Raw genomic sequence first — 20,284 nt, 5'->3', positions numbered from 1 at the left:
ACAAGAGATAGAAATTAAAAAAAAAATCTCAGGCTGCCCAACATGAAAAAATAAGCCCAGGAGAAGTAAACACAGAAGAGAACAAGCACAGTAACCATCCAATACTGGACACAGCATCAGCCAAAATAAAAAAATACCTCCATGACCTCATAGATGAATTTAAAACTGTACTCCTGATCCAAGTGAGGCAAGATAAGAAGAGATTAATTAAAGAAATGATAAGTCCCACCAAAGAGAACACAGATGGAAGAATGGAGGAAATCAGAAAAGAAAGAGAAACTTCTGAAGAAGAATTTAAACATAACTTAGAATACATGAAACAGATCCAAAGAGATTACCAGGAAACTAAAACTCCATTGAACACTGGCAAAATGCCTTGACAGAAACTAAAGTTAGCCTTTTGAAACTTGAAGAGAGATTTATGATATATGATCGTGAAAGAAAAGACCTCTTAAAAATAACGAGGAACCAGAAAAAAACAATTCAAAGGCTAGAAGATGACAAAAGGATACATAACTTAAGAATAAAGCATGTAAGTGAGGAAGCAGGAGCAAACAAAAGTGAAATACAAAGAATATTCACAGATATATTAAAGGAAAATTTCCCATGTATAGTGAAAAGAAATGATATCCAGATAAAAGAGGCACACAGAACACCAGCTACCTACAACCAAAACAGATCTATACCCAAACATATAATAATCAAGATTCCAGAAATCCACCAAAAGAACAGAATATTAAAAGCAGTCAGGGAAAAGAAGCAGATTACCTACAATGGGAAAATTATCAAAATAACAACAGACTTATCAACACAAACTCTTAAATCAAGAAGGGAATGGGCAGAAATATTCCAAGTCCTGAAAGAAAATAATTTGCAACCAAGAGTCATATACCCATAAAAACTCTCTCTCAAAATTAATGGAGAAATAAGATGCTTCCAAGACAAAGAGGAACTGTGGGAGTTTGTGGCCACCAACCCAACCCTACAGAGAGTGCTGAAGGACATTCCAGAGAAATAGAGGGAGGGATACCAGGATTCCAGCAACAATGGCAGAGAGGCCTTAATGAATGGGGCAGGCAGTGGAATGAGGGAGTAAGGTGGACAAATTATAGCAGTAAAGTGAAGTAGCAGACATGAGGCAGAGACGGTAAGCTATAGGCTTTAGTATAGATAGCTTTGATACACTACAAAAAAAGGCAGAGGTCATTGTTAATAGTGTATCAGGATTTAAAAGACACAGTAGTCTTATCGCCCTGTTTAGTTTAAATTTAATTTGTTCTGGTCATTCCACTCATATCAGATTTGGGGACACAGACATCTGACCCCAAAATAGCAGGTTATACCATGGTAACTATCCTTAATTTCCTATTAACTTAAACTGGAAGCCTGTATTACTTATATTGTCTTACTATGACTGATCTTATTTGAATCCGATTCAGTAGACCACAGTTTTGCCTTGGCTGATTTTATTTGAATTTGGTATCCTTGATAGTATCAACCCTAAAAGTAGAGGCAACTACTCTGAAGATGACAAGATGTAAAAGATATCCATACTAGTACTAATTATTAACAGCTATCAAGTCCTACAATGTTTTCAAAGTTGTATTTTTATAAAAATAGCTAGGTAATACTATGCTTAACTATATTAAGCCTGATGATGTGGAGTCTATTGAAAATAACAAGAGAAAGCATAGTAACTACGGTAGATCACCTAATATTGTGGTCTTATGTGTCTTTTTTCACTGCATGTTTTTCTAGGAATTTGTTTTGCTGTCTTGTTATGATTTGTTTTTCCCTATAATACAGAGAGGATAGATATACATGTAGAAATTCACACATAAGAAGATTTTTTTAAAACTATTTACAGGAACAGATTATATAATGCAAGATGTAATGAATAAAAACTCTGAAGAAGAGGAGACACTGAGAAACCCAATGCTAATTCTGTAGCATTATGATATAAAATCTAGCAATAATATTATTCACTGATCAGAGTGATATTAGTCTAGTCTCTTAAGTTCAATTTCAGCATATGTAAAGATAGGGACAGCTACTACGAAAAGAATGAGAGACACTATGGTAGCTATTATTGTCTTCCCTAATGTCAGATCTTAAAGACCTAAAAAGCCTTCATCATCCTGTAATGATTTGATTAGTTCTATAATATGCAGTATGTATTTAATGAGCGTGAAGATGGGGACAACTATTTGGAAGAAACTAGAGACAATTATATAAACAGTGAAGATCTCCAGATCTCTGTATTTCTTTAAATTGTTTTTTTTAACTGTTTTGTTCTGCTTTGATATGTTTAATCTTACCCTCTTTAAGATAAAAAACAAGTGTATAGGACTGATAACTATATTACTAAGTTTTTGTTAGATCATTGAGCAGAACTGTTGGCAGTGTTACTATTTGAATGTCATTTTACATCTTTAATTTTGTAACCTGAACAGATATTTCTAAGATGACAATGTGTAACTTATCAACTGGTAATTTCTTACCGTTTATTTTTCTGTAATTCTGTATTATTTCTACCTTTTTTATATCCATGTATTTTTTGTTTCTTTCTCTTTAAATTAAAAAAATAAAAATTGAAAAAAAAAGAATGATTAACTTGAGTCATTTGTAGGAAAACACATGCATCTTGAGGCTGTAATGTAAGTGAAAGATATAAAAAACATACATTTAAATATTGCTTGATTTCTCCTAGATGAGAAACACAAAATATAAATAAAAGAGAAAATATAACGGAAATAATAGAAGGTAATAATAGAAATAATAGACAGACCTTTTTCAGATGGAAAGGGGATCAAGAAATGGAGGGAGGATGGAAGACGAGGAGGGAAAAAGTATTAGATGCTTTATGTACACGTGCCAACTCCGCACAAGGAATATAGTTATTATATACTGCAAACTTGCACTAATACAAAAACTTTAAAAGAAAGGTATGGAAGGAATTCTATATCAGAGCCTGAAGGGAGTCAACATTGCCAACACCTTGATTTTAGATTTGTGAACTCCAGAACTGTAAGAGAATAAAATCTGCTGTTGGAAGCCACCAACTTTGGGGTAGCTGGTCCTGATAGCTATGGAAAATTTATAAAACACTCTCAGTGAATTGGTCCTTTGGTCCGGTGATTTGGCTACTTCTCTTAGCCCTCCTCTCTCCACAGGTCCCACTATTTACATACTCACATTCCGCTCCCAGCTCTGTGATTTTGTGGCTATTTTTGTAACTGCTGCTCCCTCTACAAGAGGCCCTTCACCTCTCTTAACTAAACTTCAAATCATTAACATTATTGTCTTCCTTATATCCAGGCCTAAACTGAGCATACTGATGCTCCCTGGTGGCAGTTGCCATTGCCCAACCCTTTAGCAACAGGGACTGTGACACAGAGCACAATTTTTGCATGGATAGATGAACAGGGTGGCCGAGGTAGGATTTAGGGATAACTCAAGCTTTAAACCTAGATCCCACACATGCACATTTGCATTTCCCAGCAGAGTTCCTGCCCTTGTGGAAGTCTAATGCTGTTGCTTATCTGACAGGAGGCAGAACTCTGATGGTAATGTGGGCGATGGGAGAGGCTGTTAATACCATGAAACTTCACTTGCTCGCGGGCGCTTACCTGTGCAGTCAGGTTCCTAATGAGCTACAGCTTCTGCAATACTACATCATCCTTTAGTACCCTCCACACAAGGTCAAGGTTACTTCAAGAGTAGGAATCTTATAGAAAAAGTCATATTTGAACTGATTCTCGAAGGAGTATGAGGCATAGGTTTGTTTATTTCACCTTTAAACTCAGTCAATACCCAGGTGTTTGGTATATCAGATAGGATGAGTTCTTTCTTTAGGTATGGCTGACATTTCAACCATTAACTTTATGCAAAGCAGGATACTTTCCAAAATGTAGGTGAGTTGTCACCCCTCAGTTGAAGGCCTTAAGAGCAAAGCCTGAGGTTTTCCCAGTGGAAAAAATTCTCCTGGAGACAGCAACTAAGAAACCTCTCTGAGCCTCCAGCCATGCTGCCTGGTGGAATTCAGATTCCAGACTGCAAAATCAACTCTACCTGACTTTCTAGCCTGTCTTCAGAAGATGAAAATTGTCTTAATCACAACCCGTGTCATTTAAATGATGTGCAGCCATGATGAAGGCACTTGTGGAATCTACAGGCCTCAGGTCCCAAAACGGATTTTGAACCAAAAAGTAGAAGATCTACAAATATAGGCGTTGTAGCTTTTGCAACACCTGCAGATTCCAATGACAGTTTGTCTGGGAGATCAGTACCATATGACAGGAAGGGAGAAGAATCAGATAGCAAAAGCCATACTATACCAATATACCTATTTCCAACATATTGTCCTTTATTGGAGCTCATTGCTTTTGGTAAAGTTTTATCTTCCAAAAAAGCACTCTAAAATGTGTTCTGAACAATTGATATTTTTTCTCCTTTTAGCCAATAGAATTGTCAAAAATATGAGAGTGGAAAAAATAAATTTAGTTTTAAATGATTGAGCAAGTACAAGGCACTTCTTCACATTAAATGTGCAATGAAATCATATTCTTCCCTTGGGAAAATTCATATTTTAAGTACAACTTTTCAACATTTGACATAAAATCTACGCTCTCTCAAGAACTATGCTGTTGACAGCGAGGACTGAATAGCAACTCATAACTGATCTTCACTTTTCATGGTACTGAAACATAGCTTAATAGTTCCAGTCATTTTGAATAACATTTTTTTCTTTATTGGTTCAACTTAATCAGCCAGGCCACCATAAAATGCCTCTAGGTCTGGACGCCAATCAAAACAGATGCATTCATGAAGACAAGGAAAGTTGTCATTGGAGGCTGTCATCAAGAATCTGTGCATCTGTTGTAAAAATGACATAGCCAGGCAGGCAGACCATAGGACTGAACAGCTGGGCACCATGGGCTTGCAGCTCAGCTGTAATCTTTATCACTAGAACTTTGTGGAGTTCCTCAGCATCTCTGAATCTTCATATTCTCATAAAAAAACAAGGTTTATCATACCTTCCTCATCAGTATGCAAGGAGTAAGCATTGCAGCATATGAGATGCCTGGTACTGGAAAGGCCCTTCAAATATATCCATTTCATAGGTTTTGGACACTAGGAATATCCTCCCTACAATGAGTGAGTTCACAAGACATGCTTTTGCTGCTTCTTTCATCCTTGCCCAAAACAAAATGCAAAGATAGAAAACAGAGATGTAATGATGATGTAACAAAATTGCCATCTCTAATCTCATTTCTCCACTAGCCAGCAATATGACCTTAGCCTAGTCCTTTACTATTCTTGCATTCTGTTTTCTCCTTTGTAGAATGAAGAAATGATTCTACAGGCCCCTAAAGTTTCCCTTGGTTCTTGAGAATCATGACCCTAGGCAATTTTTATTCAAACTTTGAGACACTACAAACCCTGTCTAAAAAGGAATTATTGCATTATTTTGTTTGTATGTGTCCTGTATCATTAGATAATGATGACTATAATGATAGATGCGTTATTTCTTGTTGTTTATTAAAAATGTACATTGTTTTGATTCAACTTCCTAATGACCTTTTGTTAATAAGATGAATCTTTAAAATTCCAAGAACAAAAATTTTGATAGTTGCGTAAAATAATAACAAACTGTACATGAGATGACAAATGAACAACAAATAATTTCATCCTGAAAGAGAGATATCAGTTAGCCTGCTGAGTGACACCGGCATCCTTCAGTACAAATATGCCGTGGTTTTTCCAACTGATACTTTAATGTTTCATGATTTCACTTTTAAAAATACTACACCTTTGTTTGGCATTCCTGTTTTTTTCTGAACTCTGATCAAACAGTCCCCCAGTTTGGCAAACTTGCTTATAAAGTACTGGAAGGATTAAAAGTAAACTTTTCAGCTTGTCTAAAAGGATCATGAAAACAGAATATTTCAATAGAGGCTCATTTGCTTTCATATTTGCTACCAGAAAATTCATGGCTGTTACAAGGAATATTTATTTGCGAGAAGGTTGTTTTATATTATTTCACCTATCCCCTGTCTATTAAATCAAGAGGGTATAATTCATTGTTTGATTCTGCCGAGCCTCCCCTGCAGCACGTGATGGAGACAGGCTGGGGGGTGACTGAGCACACAGCAGGAACGAGCAGCAGGAAAGGATGGTTGGAAGTGCTCTCCTCATCACAAATATGTGTCTTCAATATTTAGTTGTTGTGGCAGGAAAATGCCAACAAATACATGAACTGTAAACCATCTGGCTTGAAATATGTTCAAATATGAATGTTCATCTTGAAAAATGAAATCTATGGAATTCTGGCATCCACTTTGACTTTTGAGAGATGAACAGCTTGGATATGCAAAGAAGGGATTTCTACACTAGCCTTCTTAAACTTTAAATTTCCCTGAACTCAGAAGTTAAATGATTCACCACCTAGAAAGGAAAACTTCCTTTTTGCTTTTAAACTTTAATGAAAGCCAGTGACAGCTTGAAAATCCCTGCCACTGTGTCTGCATAAGGATTTGTATGGCATTGTCTTATTTGCTGAGAAACTGAAAAATGAAGGAGATTCTATATTTATTATTTAACACTAACTTTTAATGTGTGTTAGGCACAATATGTAACATTTAAAGATCATGATAATCCTAGCTTTCACTGATAGATAAGTATAAAATTTAAAGTCGTAAAACATGAGACTGAACCGTATCATTTAGTTTGGAATAAGACTGAAGAATTAAGTCATTCTGCTTTCTTCAGACTAACCCAGCCTCAGGGCTCTCCGACTGACTTCAAGAAGGGTTTTAGTGACTTGATAATTGGAAAGAAGAAATGTGCTGCAAATATATATAACAAGTGAGGAAGATGAGGGAGGAGGATTGGAACCTAACAAAATACAGAAGATTTGAGCACAGCAGACCGGATTAAGAGGTGGAGAGGTCTTTCAGCATCCAGAGTCTCTGGAATGCAGTCTTTACCACTCACAATGTCCTCATTGTTAAGTGGTCCTTGAAATATTGCCTCCACAACTACATCACAAGCTTCCAAGTGACAGAAGCCAGACTTCAAACCCCGTTTGTTATGCTGTGTTATGCATACAGTGATCTCAACACATTCTTGTATATAAGAGTAAGATGAACAGAAAGCACTATGGAACAGGTGAGGAGAGGGAGCTTCAACTAAGTAATGTGAACTAGTTTTGGGGCATAATCATTTTGAGATAATACTAGTAGGTTAGTGGAGAAAGCACAGAAGTTCTGAATGGTACCATCTCAGCATATGTAAAATACACAATAGATAAAATCATGATACATTTAATTTACCAAAAGTTAAGATATTGGTTATAGACTTCATTACATTTTATTTTTAAACTAGACATAATTTTATGTATACACTCATTGTTGTGGTGGTCCTGGGGATGAAACCTACACACTGAACTATACCCCTAGTTGTTTTTATTTTTTATTTTGAAATAGGTCTTCTCAAGTCACTAACTTGGCCAGGCTAGGTTTGAAAATTTGCAATCCCCCTGCCTCAGTCTATCAGAGTTCAGGAATTACAGGTGTCACCAATCCTTGTTTGTATATGTTTTTGTAACTTTTTCTTCTATCCTGCTTTTTCTTTAAAAGTGCAATTTTTTTCAACATAAGATCTACCCATTATAATCACATAATTATCATTATAAATGCTCCTCAAAATAATCATGTAAGGATTTGGGTCTGTATTTTTGCATTTTTTCTATATTTCCTAATTTCTTTTTACTTTAATACTTATGAAAAGGCAAGAACATGCTTAAGGCTTAGAAAGGATAATTTGGCAGTGCTATTTTTATACACTATGAATTCTGCTATATCTACAGGGAATCTAGATTTTAGTATGCAGCAGCAAAAAGCTACTAAGGTGATCAATCTTGCCCTTGAGGATCAAAGTGTTTCTTCACTGGGTGAACTGATTAACTAAGAAACTAAAAAGAACCAAAAATATAATGGAGTAAGTCCAGTTCAGGAAGGTAGCACGGCTTGTACAGAGTTTGCATTCATGTATACAAGCAATTAACCTACCTTTTAAAATCTATTTGCTCTGTTTTGCCTCTACTTTTTCCAGTATAAAAAAATTGTTATTTTGAGCTTTACACGGGAAAAATAAAACCCACATAATCATTTGCAGTAGAATAGATGAATCCAGGAGCATATTCATTTCATTAGAACAACAGCACCCTGAAAACAAATAAGGCAAAAGTCACTTCTTTTGTTCTGAGAAAATTCTGAGAAATGAGAAGGACACTACTAATTAGCAATGAAAATAATTAGATAAAAATAGATCAAATTCTGAGCATTTGTATAATTTTAATAGATTTTGTTCAATTTCCTTCCTTCCTAAATGTAACTTAACTTGTTATTAATAACTATTAATGCTATTAACTTGTCCCTACTTCTCCAGAAGTAACTCAGCTTTGATTTAAAGTTTTATTTGTGAAGATTCCTTCAGTGAATTCAAAACTGAGGCAGAACTTTTGGTATGACATGCATCTCTGAATTTTCACCAGGTATATTAAGGAATAATAAAGCACCATAATGGTTTATTATAAAACTGAGCATACCTATGACAAATCCAACAGTTTAAACTAAACCGTATTCTAGTGTATGATATAAGGTATGTTTTGTGTCTTCTGAGATCTGATTCCAATACTACTGGATAAACCAACCAGTGATGCTATCAAGTTATTCTTAAATATGAAAATACAAGAGCTGAAAAGAAAATACATGTCTATCAATTACACAAAAATTTTAAGCTCTAAATGAATTTTAATATAATTAAAAATTAAATGTTTATTTGATGAGTAGGCTAAAAATCATTTCAAATTTACAAAACAAGATAAATCTATCTTTATGTCTACAAAAATAAAATTTATGAAGAGTTAAGGGATGAATTGTACCTTTATAATATAACTATTCATCATTTTTGTATATCACAGTCATAAAACAGCAATTTTAATACAGTATCAGTTACATATTCAAAATAAGGAATAAACAAAAATATTTTAGAAATAAGAATGGAGCTACAAAGATTTTTAGTTAAATGTAAACCTTTAAATTATATTTTTACTGAAGTATTAGAAATATTCTGAGCTATTTGACTTTATTCTCTTTCAAAAAAAAAGTAATAAGAACTAAGGAGTAATAAAACCCAAAATGTGTAAATTTTGTTGTAAAAAAGAGAGGGGAAAAAAAGTGCTCTAAAGGATACAACTGCAAGTGTGTTTAGGGGTGTTAAATAGCTGACCATATTAATGTTTTTGTTTGGATCATTGAACACAACTGTTTTCAGTCTCTCTGTTTGAATGTTCACTTTGTATGCTTTGATACTGTGACTTGAGCAACTATCTCTAAGACGATAATGTGTAATCTATTAACTGGTGATTTCTTACTGTTTTTTTTTTGTTTTTTGTTTTTTTTTTTTTTTGTAGTTCTGTATTACTTGTACCCTTACACCGCTTTGTTTTGTTTTATTTTTTCTCTTTTTCCTTTTAAATAAAATTGAAAAAAAAAAGAAATATTCTGAGCAATTACCAGAATAAATTTGACATACCATTCTTTAGCACACGTTACCTTCCTGTCACTGTGATAAAATGAAACACCTAAACAAATTAAAAGAAATAAATGATTTTTTGGCTCATTGTTTCAGAGACTTCAGTTCATGGTCAGTTGGTACCATGGTTTTTGGTCTGTGGTAAGACAAAGCATGAAACAGAGGAGCTCTATTGACCTCAGAGCAGTTGGGAAACAAAAAGAGAAGAAGACCTGGTCTCAAAATCCCCTTCAATGGGCCACTCAGTGATTTAACTTCCTCCACGAGCCTCCATCTCTTAAATATCCTACCACGTCCCAGAAGTGCCACAACCTGGTGACCAAGCCTTTAGCACATAGCTTTGGGGAACATTTGAGATTCAACCTGTAATAAGCAATACGTGTTTCTCATTTATAATAATGTGTGAAGAGTACACAAAGATGGGAAATATCAGTATTTCTTTATATTCATAGAACCTAAAATGGAGGATAGCATAAAACTCTGGAGGTATTCTCTCTGAATTAACTTTCATAACCCAACTGAATAAGGCCTCTAAGATATGTAAATCTTAAGCACTTCAGAAATAACAAATCATTTCACCATGGAAGATTATTGGCTTAAAGAAATTAATATGAAGATTTTCTATTTTTTTCCTCACTGTTAAAGAAGCTACTGAAGATATTTCACAAACTATTCTAATCTTAAATTAATATTGTCAAAATACCTATGTTTTATGTGTTTCTAAAGATGAGCAATATGATATTTATGTGTATCAACCCGCCTACAATACACAATTCATTGTATATTTTAGACTTATAAAGGTCTATATAAAAATAACCAAAAAAATCTTTTAAATTCTCATTTCCATCTTAATTATATGTAAACTTTAAATAAAATATTTAGACCAGAACTAGCCAGAGGATTATTTTCATTGGAATAACTGGTTACCAGAGTATGCAAAACCAGACAATAACCAGGGATCTATGCAGTCACTCCTCAAATGGCCAAAGTATGAAAAGACATTTTCTTGTTTCCCTGTTGGGTACACCAAGTAGAATTAGAACTAGGAATTCCATCTATCCCACCAAAAAAAAAAAAAGAGCTTACTTTATATTTTTATAAGCACATTTTTAGCTTTACAAGTGATTTCTTTATAGAATGTTGTTTTTCACCATGTTCTGAAAAATTATGTAGCCCATGTTTACATGGGCCTCACTGTCTGTCCACTCTAAATAGCTTTTCTTGAAAGGGAGAGGAAAACAAGAAGCAAAAATAAACTAGACAAAGTTGAAGCAAAAGCGCGTTGCTCTGTGCAGTGCTCAGCAGTCAGGTTGTTTCTTAAATTTACATACAGACTTATTACCATCTTGACAGCAATCATGTAGAAAATGAGTGGTATAAAGTACATGAAGACAATTTAATAAAATTAGCTTCCTTTTCTTATGAAATCTTTGAAGAAAAGAATCATTAGACAGAGGTATGCTTTGTATTTACCCAGGTCGTGAGGCATGTCACCGTGGTGATGTGCCTTTGGCAAGCAGTCCTTAATTAGAAATTCTTTGAGAGCTGCTCTCACTAGGTACTTCCCAAGACAAAAAGATGAAATAATTTAGTAGGGAAACCCTTACTAAGCACACAAAATCCAGGCACAGGTGACTAGAAGGAATAATTGACTGGTAGCAATAGAGGAAAAGTGTCATGATGGTGTGCTGGATTTTGAATGAAAACCTCTCTGCCATAATAGTAGTAAGTATAACACTTTTTTACTAAGCTTTAAATATACCCATCTAAGGAGGCTTTGATATCTCTAGATAACTTGTATAAGAACATTAAAAGTTTTGAAATATTATAGGTAAAAGACTAAAACTTATTAGAAAATAGTTACAAGATATATTTAGAGTACCCATAAAGAATTGTACAAAGTTGTTGTAAGATTGACTTCACTTTTAATTGTTTGTAAAGTCAAGTGGTTCGTTTTTGCATAATACATTTATAGTTTCTATAAATCAAGTGAAATCTTTAGTCAATGAAATTGGAATATTTGCAGAGTACTGTGAAGATTTCTACCTCCATCGTGTCATCAGGTTCAAGCAAAGTTGACTAAAAAAAGTTACATACTTTTTCATTGCATTGCTTGAAGCTGCCCCATATGAATTTCAAATCTTTATTTTATAAACTTAATCATTGTAAGCTCCTGCTAAAACTAATCTAGAAGAAATAAATGCATGAAGCGCTTTTGATTAATCTTGAGAAGCTTTACATTACACTTTTAAAGAAGAACCTGAAGGGATTCCAAGCAGATGAAAAGCTGAAGATGGTGTCAATTGGATCTTTTCTCACCCTCTCTAGCTCGCATGGCTTGGAGTGAATTTGTTTCTGTTCATTGACACGTTCTGTTGGTATGAAGAGGAGAAGTCTTTCTTCTATACACGAGTTATTCTGGGTGTAAGTAGACTTGGCGATTGTGCATTATTGTCTTAAGAAACAAAATATATTGCAATTCCCAAGCTTCCTTGTTCTCACTGCATCTTTTTCTGTTTCTTCACTTGTGGGCAGTCGACGCTGGCCTGGGCACGAGCATCTGCACTGTGCCTGAATTTTAACTGCATGCTAATTCTACTACCTGTCTGTCGGAACCTAATCTCATTTGTGAGAGGAACAGCTATGGTAAGTACTAAAATATTTGAAAAGATCTCAGTTTGTAACTTAGTAATGCAAGTGCTACTGTAAACAAAGATGTAGTTTACATAAAATGCACAGCAATTTTGTTTAAGCTTAGGTTTGTTTCTCTGCAAGAGAAAGCAGAATAGTTACAACTAAAACTCAGTAACTGGTGCATCTAATTTGAGTTTTGCTTTTGCCCTGACTTCCTACATGACATTGACTCGGTGCTCAACCTCTTCCTGGTGCATTTGCTCCACTGAGATGGAAACATTGTAACAGGTTGCACTATTACCATTTTTTGGTTGAAAGAAGACAGATAAGCAGCTGACCCAAGTGCCACCCAGGAAGTATCTGAGCTTTGACCACAATCACAATCTCAGCACCTGAATTTCAGTACGTTAGTTCTGACATTTAACAGTAGTAATGGGACATTTTCTACTTGTATCAGTTTTACTATACTTACTTGCATTTCCTGTTAAACAGAATAATATACAGAAAATAAAACTTGAACAATCTTTACTAGATGTTACAATTTATTATATAATTATGATTTGTATGAATATCAGATACTATAGATACGCATAGAACCTTTTTTGGATAATAAGAATGAGTCATAGATTATGTTAAACACACAGATGAGGATAATGTTCATCATCTTCTAAAGAAGCTGAGTAAGAGTAGACACTAAGCTTATTCCAAAGTTTTGAGTTATAGCCAGCGACTTACCAAGTCAATTATTTTTATCAAATTGAAATTTCAGGACATTAAGTATAATAGTAACATTTTATTTTGCTGTTTGCCTAGTTGTCACTGACTTTTATATCCTGCAGCCTCACTCTTTAGAAGCAGAGTCTCTAAAGGCAGAGATCCCTTAATTTTCATGATGCTCTTGTCATTGTGATTGCCTCCTAAATAAGACTTCTATTCATTTCTTGTTACTCTAGTGCTGTAAGGGACCTTGGAGGAGGCAACTAGACAAAAATCTCAAATTCCACAAGCTAGTCGCCTATGGCATAGCTGTTAATGCAAGTAAGTACTCATTAATTGCATAATGGGTTTTATAATATTTAATGGCAAACTTTATAAAACTGTCTTAATTTCCTCTCTCAAATCTCACCTGCAGGTAAAAGAAACTTTCATCTTTCATCTGACCACATAAACCTTATACAAATGGGTTTTTCAATTTGCAATTTATACATTTATACATTTTTCCATCCCAAGCCCTCAATTTAACCTAGTAAAGTTGATGAAATTTCCTTATCATTTGTGAATAATTTGGTTAATTAATAATACAATGATAAATATCTACTTGAAAAATGAACATTTTGTTATTCAATATAATTGACATCAGAAATAAAGTTGATCCATGCTCCAAATCTCACTTATAACCATAGGAGAAGGACTATCAAATGGTTTCAGGGACAGTAAAAAGAAAAGAAAGATCATTTGAATTAGATTCTGAGTAGTATTGAGTTATTGGATATAAGAGGGTATTGAAAATATATGAATCTTTATTGGCATATAAAGCGTTTTTGTTATTATTATATTTCTAACTCAAGAAGGCAGTAGAAATTAGCATCCAAGGCTAAGGAGAGTTAGTACTAGAACAAAAAAGGGACAGTGACCAACTGGCTTATGGTTTATTTGGAAAGCAAAGACATTGAAATAAAAGACTATCACAATGACAAAAGGTTATGATTCAGGACTGTTTTCCTCAAACTAATTTAACTATAAAATGTTTTCCTCACTTGTTTTTTATCCTTTCATGCATAAAAAAATAGCGGAGTAAAAGGAACACTCAAAACAAATGTGAATTTAATTAAGCAACAAGACATGACAGACGGTGCCCAAGTGCCAATTAACACAACTTTGGGTGTGCAGTGAGACATGAGGGGAGGATTCTCCCCACTGACTGTCTTCAGTATCAGATTAAACAAACTCAAGAAGTGCTTTGCAGAAGGTCTTTGCAGTTTGTTAAGAAGCTGGGGTAAAAAAGACATGATGTCCTCCAGAGAAGCAACTGAAGGGTAAAGGCCAAAGGCCAAAGCAGCTTCCCCTCTTGTCCCAGAATTAGGACAGTGTGACAAGAGGCTCTGGGGGTGAGTGAAACCTAAGGCATGGGACCCCAGGGAACTAGACTTTAGTTCAGCAATGTAGGCCTTTTCCAAATCTCAAAAATTACCCGAAATTAGAATTAGAGTACCCCAAGGGTGTAGAGTCCTTTCTTTTCCTTATAAGTAGTTCCAAGTAGAGAACAGAATGCTCCTAGGAAGGCTCATCAGAGAAGAAATTCGAAGAACCTCTAGGTCTTCTTTAAAAGTCTCAAGAATCCTTCATTTTGCATTAAAAGGAGTGGCATAGCACAGCAAAATAACAAGATTATTTTCATCATAGAATAGCTTAAAGGCAGAATCAGACTCTAAGAGAAAGTCGTAAAAACAGTATAGAGAAGATGGGACTGCCATCAAAACACATCAGAAATGAAGTAATGAATAAAGGAAAATATGTTTTCTAGAATATTTTTCTTTTATATGTATGTATATTTCTTTATGTGTAATCATATATCAATAGTATAAATGCATCAGTAAATTATTAATCTATTGAATATTTCCCATATGCAATATACTCTGATAGAGCTTATAGCCTTCTGACACTAGTGTGGTCAGTATTTTAGGATGGAGTACAATTAAGTGTGGGCCACAGTTGTCTAGAACCGGATGATCAAGTCTTATTATAGCCTTGCTACTATTGTGTGATCTAAATTAAGTTCCTTATGTCCTTTGTGGAATTAAAGAGCAGCCATGCAATTTATCTAACTCAAAGATATGTGTAGATTATTGTTAGAGCTGGAACTATTTGGATATCTATAGAATATAAAGTTATTCACTTGTTGCTATTACAAATAAGATCAAATCCAAATTCCACAGTATGACAGATTCTTTCAGCCTAACCCCTGCCCCTGCCCCAGTACATCTCTCACCACACCCTCCTTGCTTTTCCCACTGCGTGTGTATCCAGAGCTTTCTGTGCCTCTGCTCATTCTGTCCCCTTCACCCAGCATGCTCTACCTCTCCTTCATCAACCTTCCTGGATCAGATATGAACTATATCCAGAGAAACCATTGCCCAGCCCACTTCTCTCTGTGCACTCCTGACTTTTATGGCTCATGTCACACTTCTTACCATAGAATGACAATTTGCAGACTCTGCTTGGTCTCAGGGACTAAGACCTCATATGTCTTGGTTTCCCTGGTACCTGAAACATAACAGATCATCAATATATTTGCTCAAACCTGAGAATGAAAAGGCTTTGGCCAGTAGGGAAGAGAAGTTCAAAGAATCACTGGAAAAAGTATAAGAAGAAACTGCTTTAGCTGTTCAGGGAGCTGGGAGCAGCTTTGGGAGAATGAAACAGTGTGAGGAGTAAAGTGATTAAAAATAATACCATCATCCAATAAATGTACATTGTGCTGCAGAAGAAAACAGGATGTTCTGTCTTCCTCTTTCCCTCACAAATCCTTGGAGAACATCAAAAATTCTTTGCAACCCACTTCCTCCTGAACCCCCACTACTCTGCAGGGTTTCCAACCATCTCCAGGGGCTCCATGAGCCCTCAGAGCTGTATCTGAAAGCAAAATGTTGCAGGTCCCCACCTCCATGGCAACCAGCACTGCTGCTGTGATTTCCATCCCAGGCAAAGGCAGGAGTGTGGAAAGAGAGCTCTACGCTTCTCCCAAACACTGACAAAGCAATTATTACATTTCACATTAACTAAGAAATGTGGCTGGCAACTGTGCTTTTAGGAGGAAAAAAAAAAAAAACATGCCAAGCCTTGGTCTCATGGATACACCTTGCTTTTCACATTTCGTCCTTCTGGCATATTCACTAGGGAGCAGCTGCAATGTCCCTGCACTTATTTTATTAGCCTTGTCCATTACGCGGCTTTTCAAATAGCCGGCTGACTTAATAGAGGTGTGTAACCTTGGAAGAAATGCATCCACATGGACGTTTGCATGCCAACCTCTAATTTCTCATCCATTCCCCTAGAAGTTGAACCGTAGGCTTTAATTGGCCAGATCATTAAAGGATGTAATTAGAGACTGGGGGAAGTAGGCTAGGGAGGAGGAGGGAAGAGGCAAAACAATGGTATCTATAATCAAGGACATCACTGAAAAGGCAGTGACAGGAGCCCTTCTTCTGGCTTCCTGCCTTCCTGCTTGCCTGCCTATGATAAGAGCTGCTGGGGCATTCTTCACCCGCTAATAAATCATTCTGGGGAACTATAACCCCACTGGTGCAAAAATCATAGTTGCACAGCCTTCCTATTCTTACTAATGTGTACCTTTTTTGATTCCCTGGTCTATAGTATACCTTGAAGATCTTTCAGTTGAAAAGTAGTACTTTGAACCCGAGTTTCCATCAAAGGAGTTTGTAAATAGTGATCCAGGAAGCTCTTTCCTGCAAATTCCATGGCTTGTGCCTGTCAGATTTCAGGGGTGTGCAATTACCCTGAGTGCAGTTCCTGATGAGTTACTAAAATTAGTTTACAAACATCAATAAACAGAATGAGGGCAGGTTGAGAAGAGTGAGCTCAGGATAAAAGTACCGAGAAAATTAAGATTTGGAAGCCCTACAGTAAAAAAGGGTACAAAGACAAAACTTGTCAGGGCCTGATCACTATAAAATTGCAAATATCCATTTCTTCTTGGGATCCTGGGATTTCCATGAAGGCACCATCCCCAATCTTGTCCGACAAGATTCACAGATACAATGGCACCAAAATCATGGATCATCCTATAGAAATCAGGGCACAAATTTGAAAATCTCAGCCAGATTCTGGCTGCAGAAGAACAGCCAGTGCTTGTCCCTGGGTCCCTGTTTCCAAAGGCTGCTTAATTAGGAGGTGGCTAACTCCAAAATGACTGTTATCACTGACAAGCAGAGAGACAGCTAGAACTGACCACACTTCCAACGTTCCCCTCAATTATGTTTCTTTTGATCTCCAGAAAAATGGGAAGGAAAAAAACTTTTTCAGGACAACTGGCTCTAATTTTATACTTTATGATATTTTGGTTCACTGTTCGATTAAAAACTCCTTATTTGAACTCAAAAGTTCATGCACCAATTAACTGTGTATTTGTACTATTTCCAAGATTGCTGCTCTCTTTTGAAAGTAGTTTGGTGAGAAAACAAAACTGTACAAAGATCCAAATATGGCACTTTTTCACCTAGCGCATTTAAGCGGGTGAAGGAATGTACATCTTGGGTTGTCCTAAGGACACATCAGTGTGTACCAGGAGAAGTCCCTAGGACACTAGAGTAAGCTCACCTGAGGAGCTGATGGCACCAAGGGCAGCATCTACACTAATGCTGTTATTGAAAAAAATTAAAACATGAATTTCACATCTGTATTATTTTCATGTTAGCCTACAGATCCCATTTTGGTGATAAATATTCCCAGTTAACTTCACAGAAATAATAGCTGAAATAGAACTGAGATGTTTACAAAAGGTGATCAAAACATATAGTGAATATTTAAATTAAAAAAGAATCTGTTACATTATGACACATTGCTACCAATCCCTCTCAAAATACTTCCTTTTATTTCAAACACATTTATCCCATCATTCTTGCCACTTTCTGAGGCAGTTTTGGAAGGCTGCATGCATGAGTACCTTTACAAGATGTGATAAAAACTACTATGACTGTTGATGCTAAGTACCACTCCATGGAAAGGCAAGCTCATAAAAGCACCATGATGTGTCCCCACCTTCCTTAGTACCAAATGTGGCACCTTGCAACTTATGATTCTTCTCTAAAGTCAAGATGACCAAGAGAGCTAAATATTTTAAATCAATTCAGGACATCAGGCCATGATATCATAACTAAATAATTCATAAAGAGGACTTTTTCAGAAAGTGGCAAGAATGATGAGGTAAGTATTTCAAAGTTGGAAATATTTTAAGGAGCTTAGTGGCAACATGTATTTCATCATAAAAATTTTTTAAAAATTTAAACATTCACTATATATTTTAATTGCCTTGTAATTTTGTTCAACTCACCCCTTTTACAGATGACAAAACAGAAGCTGGAAGAAATTAGGTAACTAAGATGTATCCACTTCAGTATTCTTTCTGCTACGGACTCATATTAAACCTAGTGGCATGAAATGATGTTGATAACTAAGAGAGAGAAAAATCAAACCACATTACCTTTTTTATCGCATCTCTAAAGCAACTGTCACCACAACATAGATAGTATGGCTATTTGTACAAAAAAGACTAGAATATCCACAGGAAAGAATGGAAAATATGATGTCTGAAATAAGAGAAAAAACAATGTCTCCTTTGGTGATTATCAAGTCCCAAGAGTCATGGATTTAGTGTCTGGTATCTTTAGTTCTGCCACAAGATCACAATAAAATTATGTTCATATCTAAGATAGAAATAAAATGCTTAGACAAAGAAAGGAACATAAGCAGCTCTCACTCTGAAAATTCCTGAGATAAATAAAATGTTCCAGTATTTTATCCTGTAACTTTTAAAATCAAAACAAAATAGAGGAAATTGAAGCGAAGGAACATCTAAGAGATGAATTTTAAAGTACATAAAAGTACTGAGGAGCATAGTCTTCATCATATCCCCTGGAAAGGTACCTCTTGAAAACCATCTTGGGCTTTTTTATCCTACTTCATTAGTTTTCTCGGCTCTTTTAGGAGAGACATGGCAATAAGAATAAACAAATAGTTCAGTGTTTTGGTTCATTCAATCCACATATTTAAATGTAGTCTAACATTATCAAATTCTATGTGGAAATTAATCTAACAGAAAACAGATTGTGATCAACAACTCATTGCATAGAAGAAGAATGCTATAAAACAGAATAATAAAAAGGAGAATTTATTCTGTATACTCTTCCTGATTGTCACACGTGAATTATGCAATGGTAAAGCAGTTTATTAGCTTAATGTGAAACTCAGATTCTGTTATGGCTTGTATCTAGATGTCCCCCCAAAGCCTCATGCAGTTATAGGTGGGGATTTTGGGAGATGGCTGGTTCTAGGGTGTGTGATGCTGGTATTAAATTGTATGATACTGGGAGTAGGAGTACATGGTTATTAAACTAGTCCACTGTTATCTAGATATCCCCCCAAAGTCTCAGTTGGTCTAGGTGGAGCTTTTCAGAGGTGACTGGATCTAGGGTGTGTGCTGCTGTGATCCAGGATATGATGCTGGGATTGATTCATGGTTTGGTGCGAAGATTAAGGCTACCCCATCCTGGATGTGAATGCTATGAACCCTAAGGGTGAGTAGCCTGGCCAAAGGGACAGGAAGAGGGTCACTGCTTGTCACTTGTTGCTTGCCACTTGCTACTTCACTGCTGGCTGCCTACTGCCTGCCCTGGTTTGCCATGGACTAGTTCCTTTTCTGTGATGCCTCTACCATGCCACCCTGCCTTGGAACCAACCATGACTGAAACCTCTACCAACTGTCAGCCAAAATAAACCTTTCCTCCTTTAACTTTGAGTGTTGGGTATTCTGTCTCAGCAACAAGAAAAGTAATTAAGACATCCACTGATAGAGTTAGCATCTTCTGAGTATAGATAATGGGAAGGACCACCCTGGATGTGAATGCCACTACCCAAAAGACAGGTATCCTGAATGGATATAAAGGGACACAAGGCAGTCTTGCTGTAACCATTGCTTGCTGCTTGCTACTGTGCTGTCGCGTGCCTGCTCTGACAGGGATCCTTTCTCCTCTGCGATGCCCCTCTGCCAAGTCAGCTTGCCTTGTAGCCAGCTGCCTATAGACTGAAACCTCTACAAACTGTGATCTAACTAAAGATTTCCTCCTTTAACTTTGCATGTAGGATATTTTTGTTTCAGCAACAAGCAAAGTAACCAAGATAGTTTCCAACCCTGTATAATGGGAACAGTTCTGATTCTTGTGTGGAAAGCTTTAGTCCATGGGGCAAATCGAAGGAAGCTAGGAGCAAAAGGCATGGGGGTGAGAAGGCAGAATGAAAGAAACATTTATGTCAA

General features: G+C 36.0%; 1 protein-coding gene across 1 annotated transcript in view; it reads left to right on the top strand.

Annotated features, from left to right (window-relative positions):
- The first annotated feature begins 11,271 nt into the window (after positions 1 to 11,271).
- Nox3 (NADPH oxidase 3) overlaps positions 11,272 to 20,284 on the top strand; it is a 63,580-nt gene continuing 54,567 nt past the window's right edge. Inside the window, exons 1-4 of the mRNA XM_063233358.1 lie at positions 11,272 to 11,325; positions 11,929 to 12,024; positions 12,136 to 12,246; positions 13,188 to 13,272. Coding sequence (XP_063089428.1) covers positions 11,278 to 11,325; positions 11,929 to 12,024; positions 12,136 to 12,246; positions 13,188 to 13,272 — 340 coding nt within the window. The 5' untranslated portion in view covers positions 11,272 to 11,277. The remainder of the gene's footprint in view (positions 11,326 to 11,928; positions 12,025 to 12,135; positions 12,247 to 13,187; positions 13,273 to 20,284) is intronic.

This window comes from Cavia porcellus, unplaced genomic scaffold, assembly GCF_034190915.1.
Source record: "Cavia porcellus strain 051 isolate PalLab524CR breed Dunkin Hartley unplaced genomic scaffold, mCavPor4.1 scaffold_22, whole genome shotgun sequence".
Classification (NCBI taxonomy): domain Eukaryota; kingdom Metazoa; phylum Chordata; class Mammalia; order Rodentia; family Caviidae; genus Cavia; species Cavia porcellus.
This window is presented reverse-complemented; position numbering and strand designations above follow the sequence as displayed.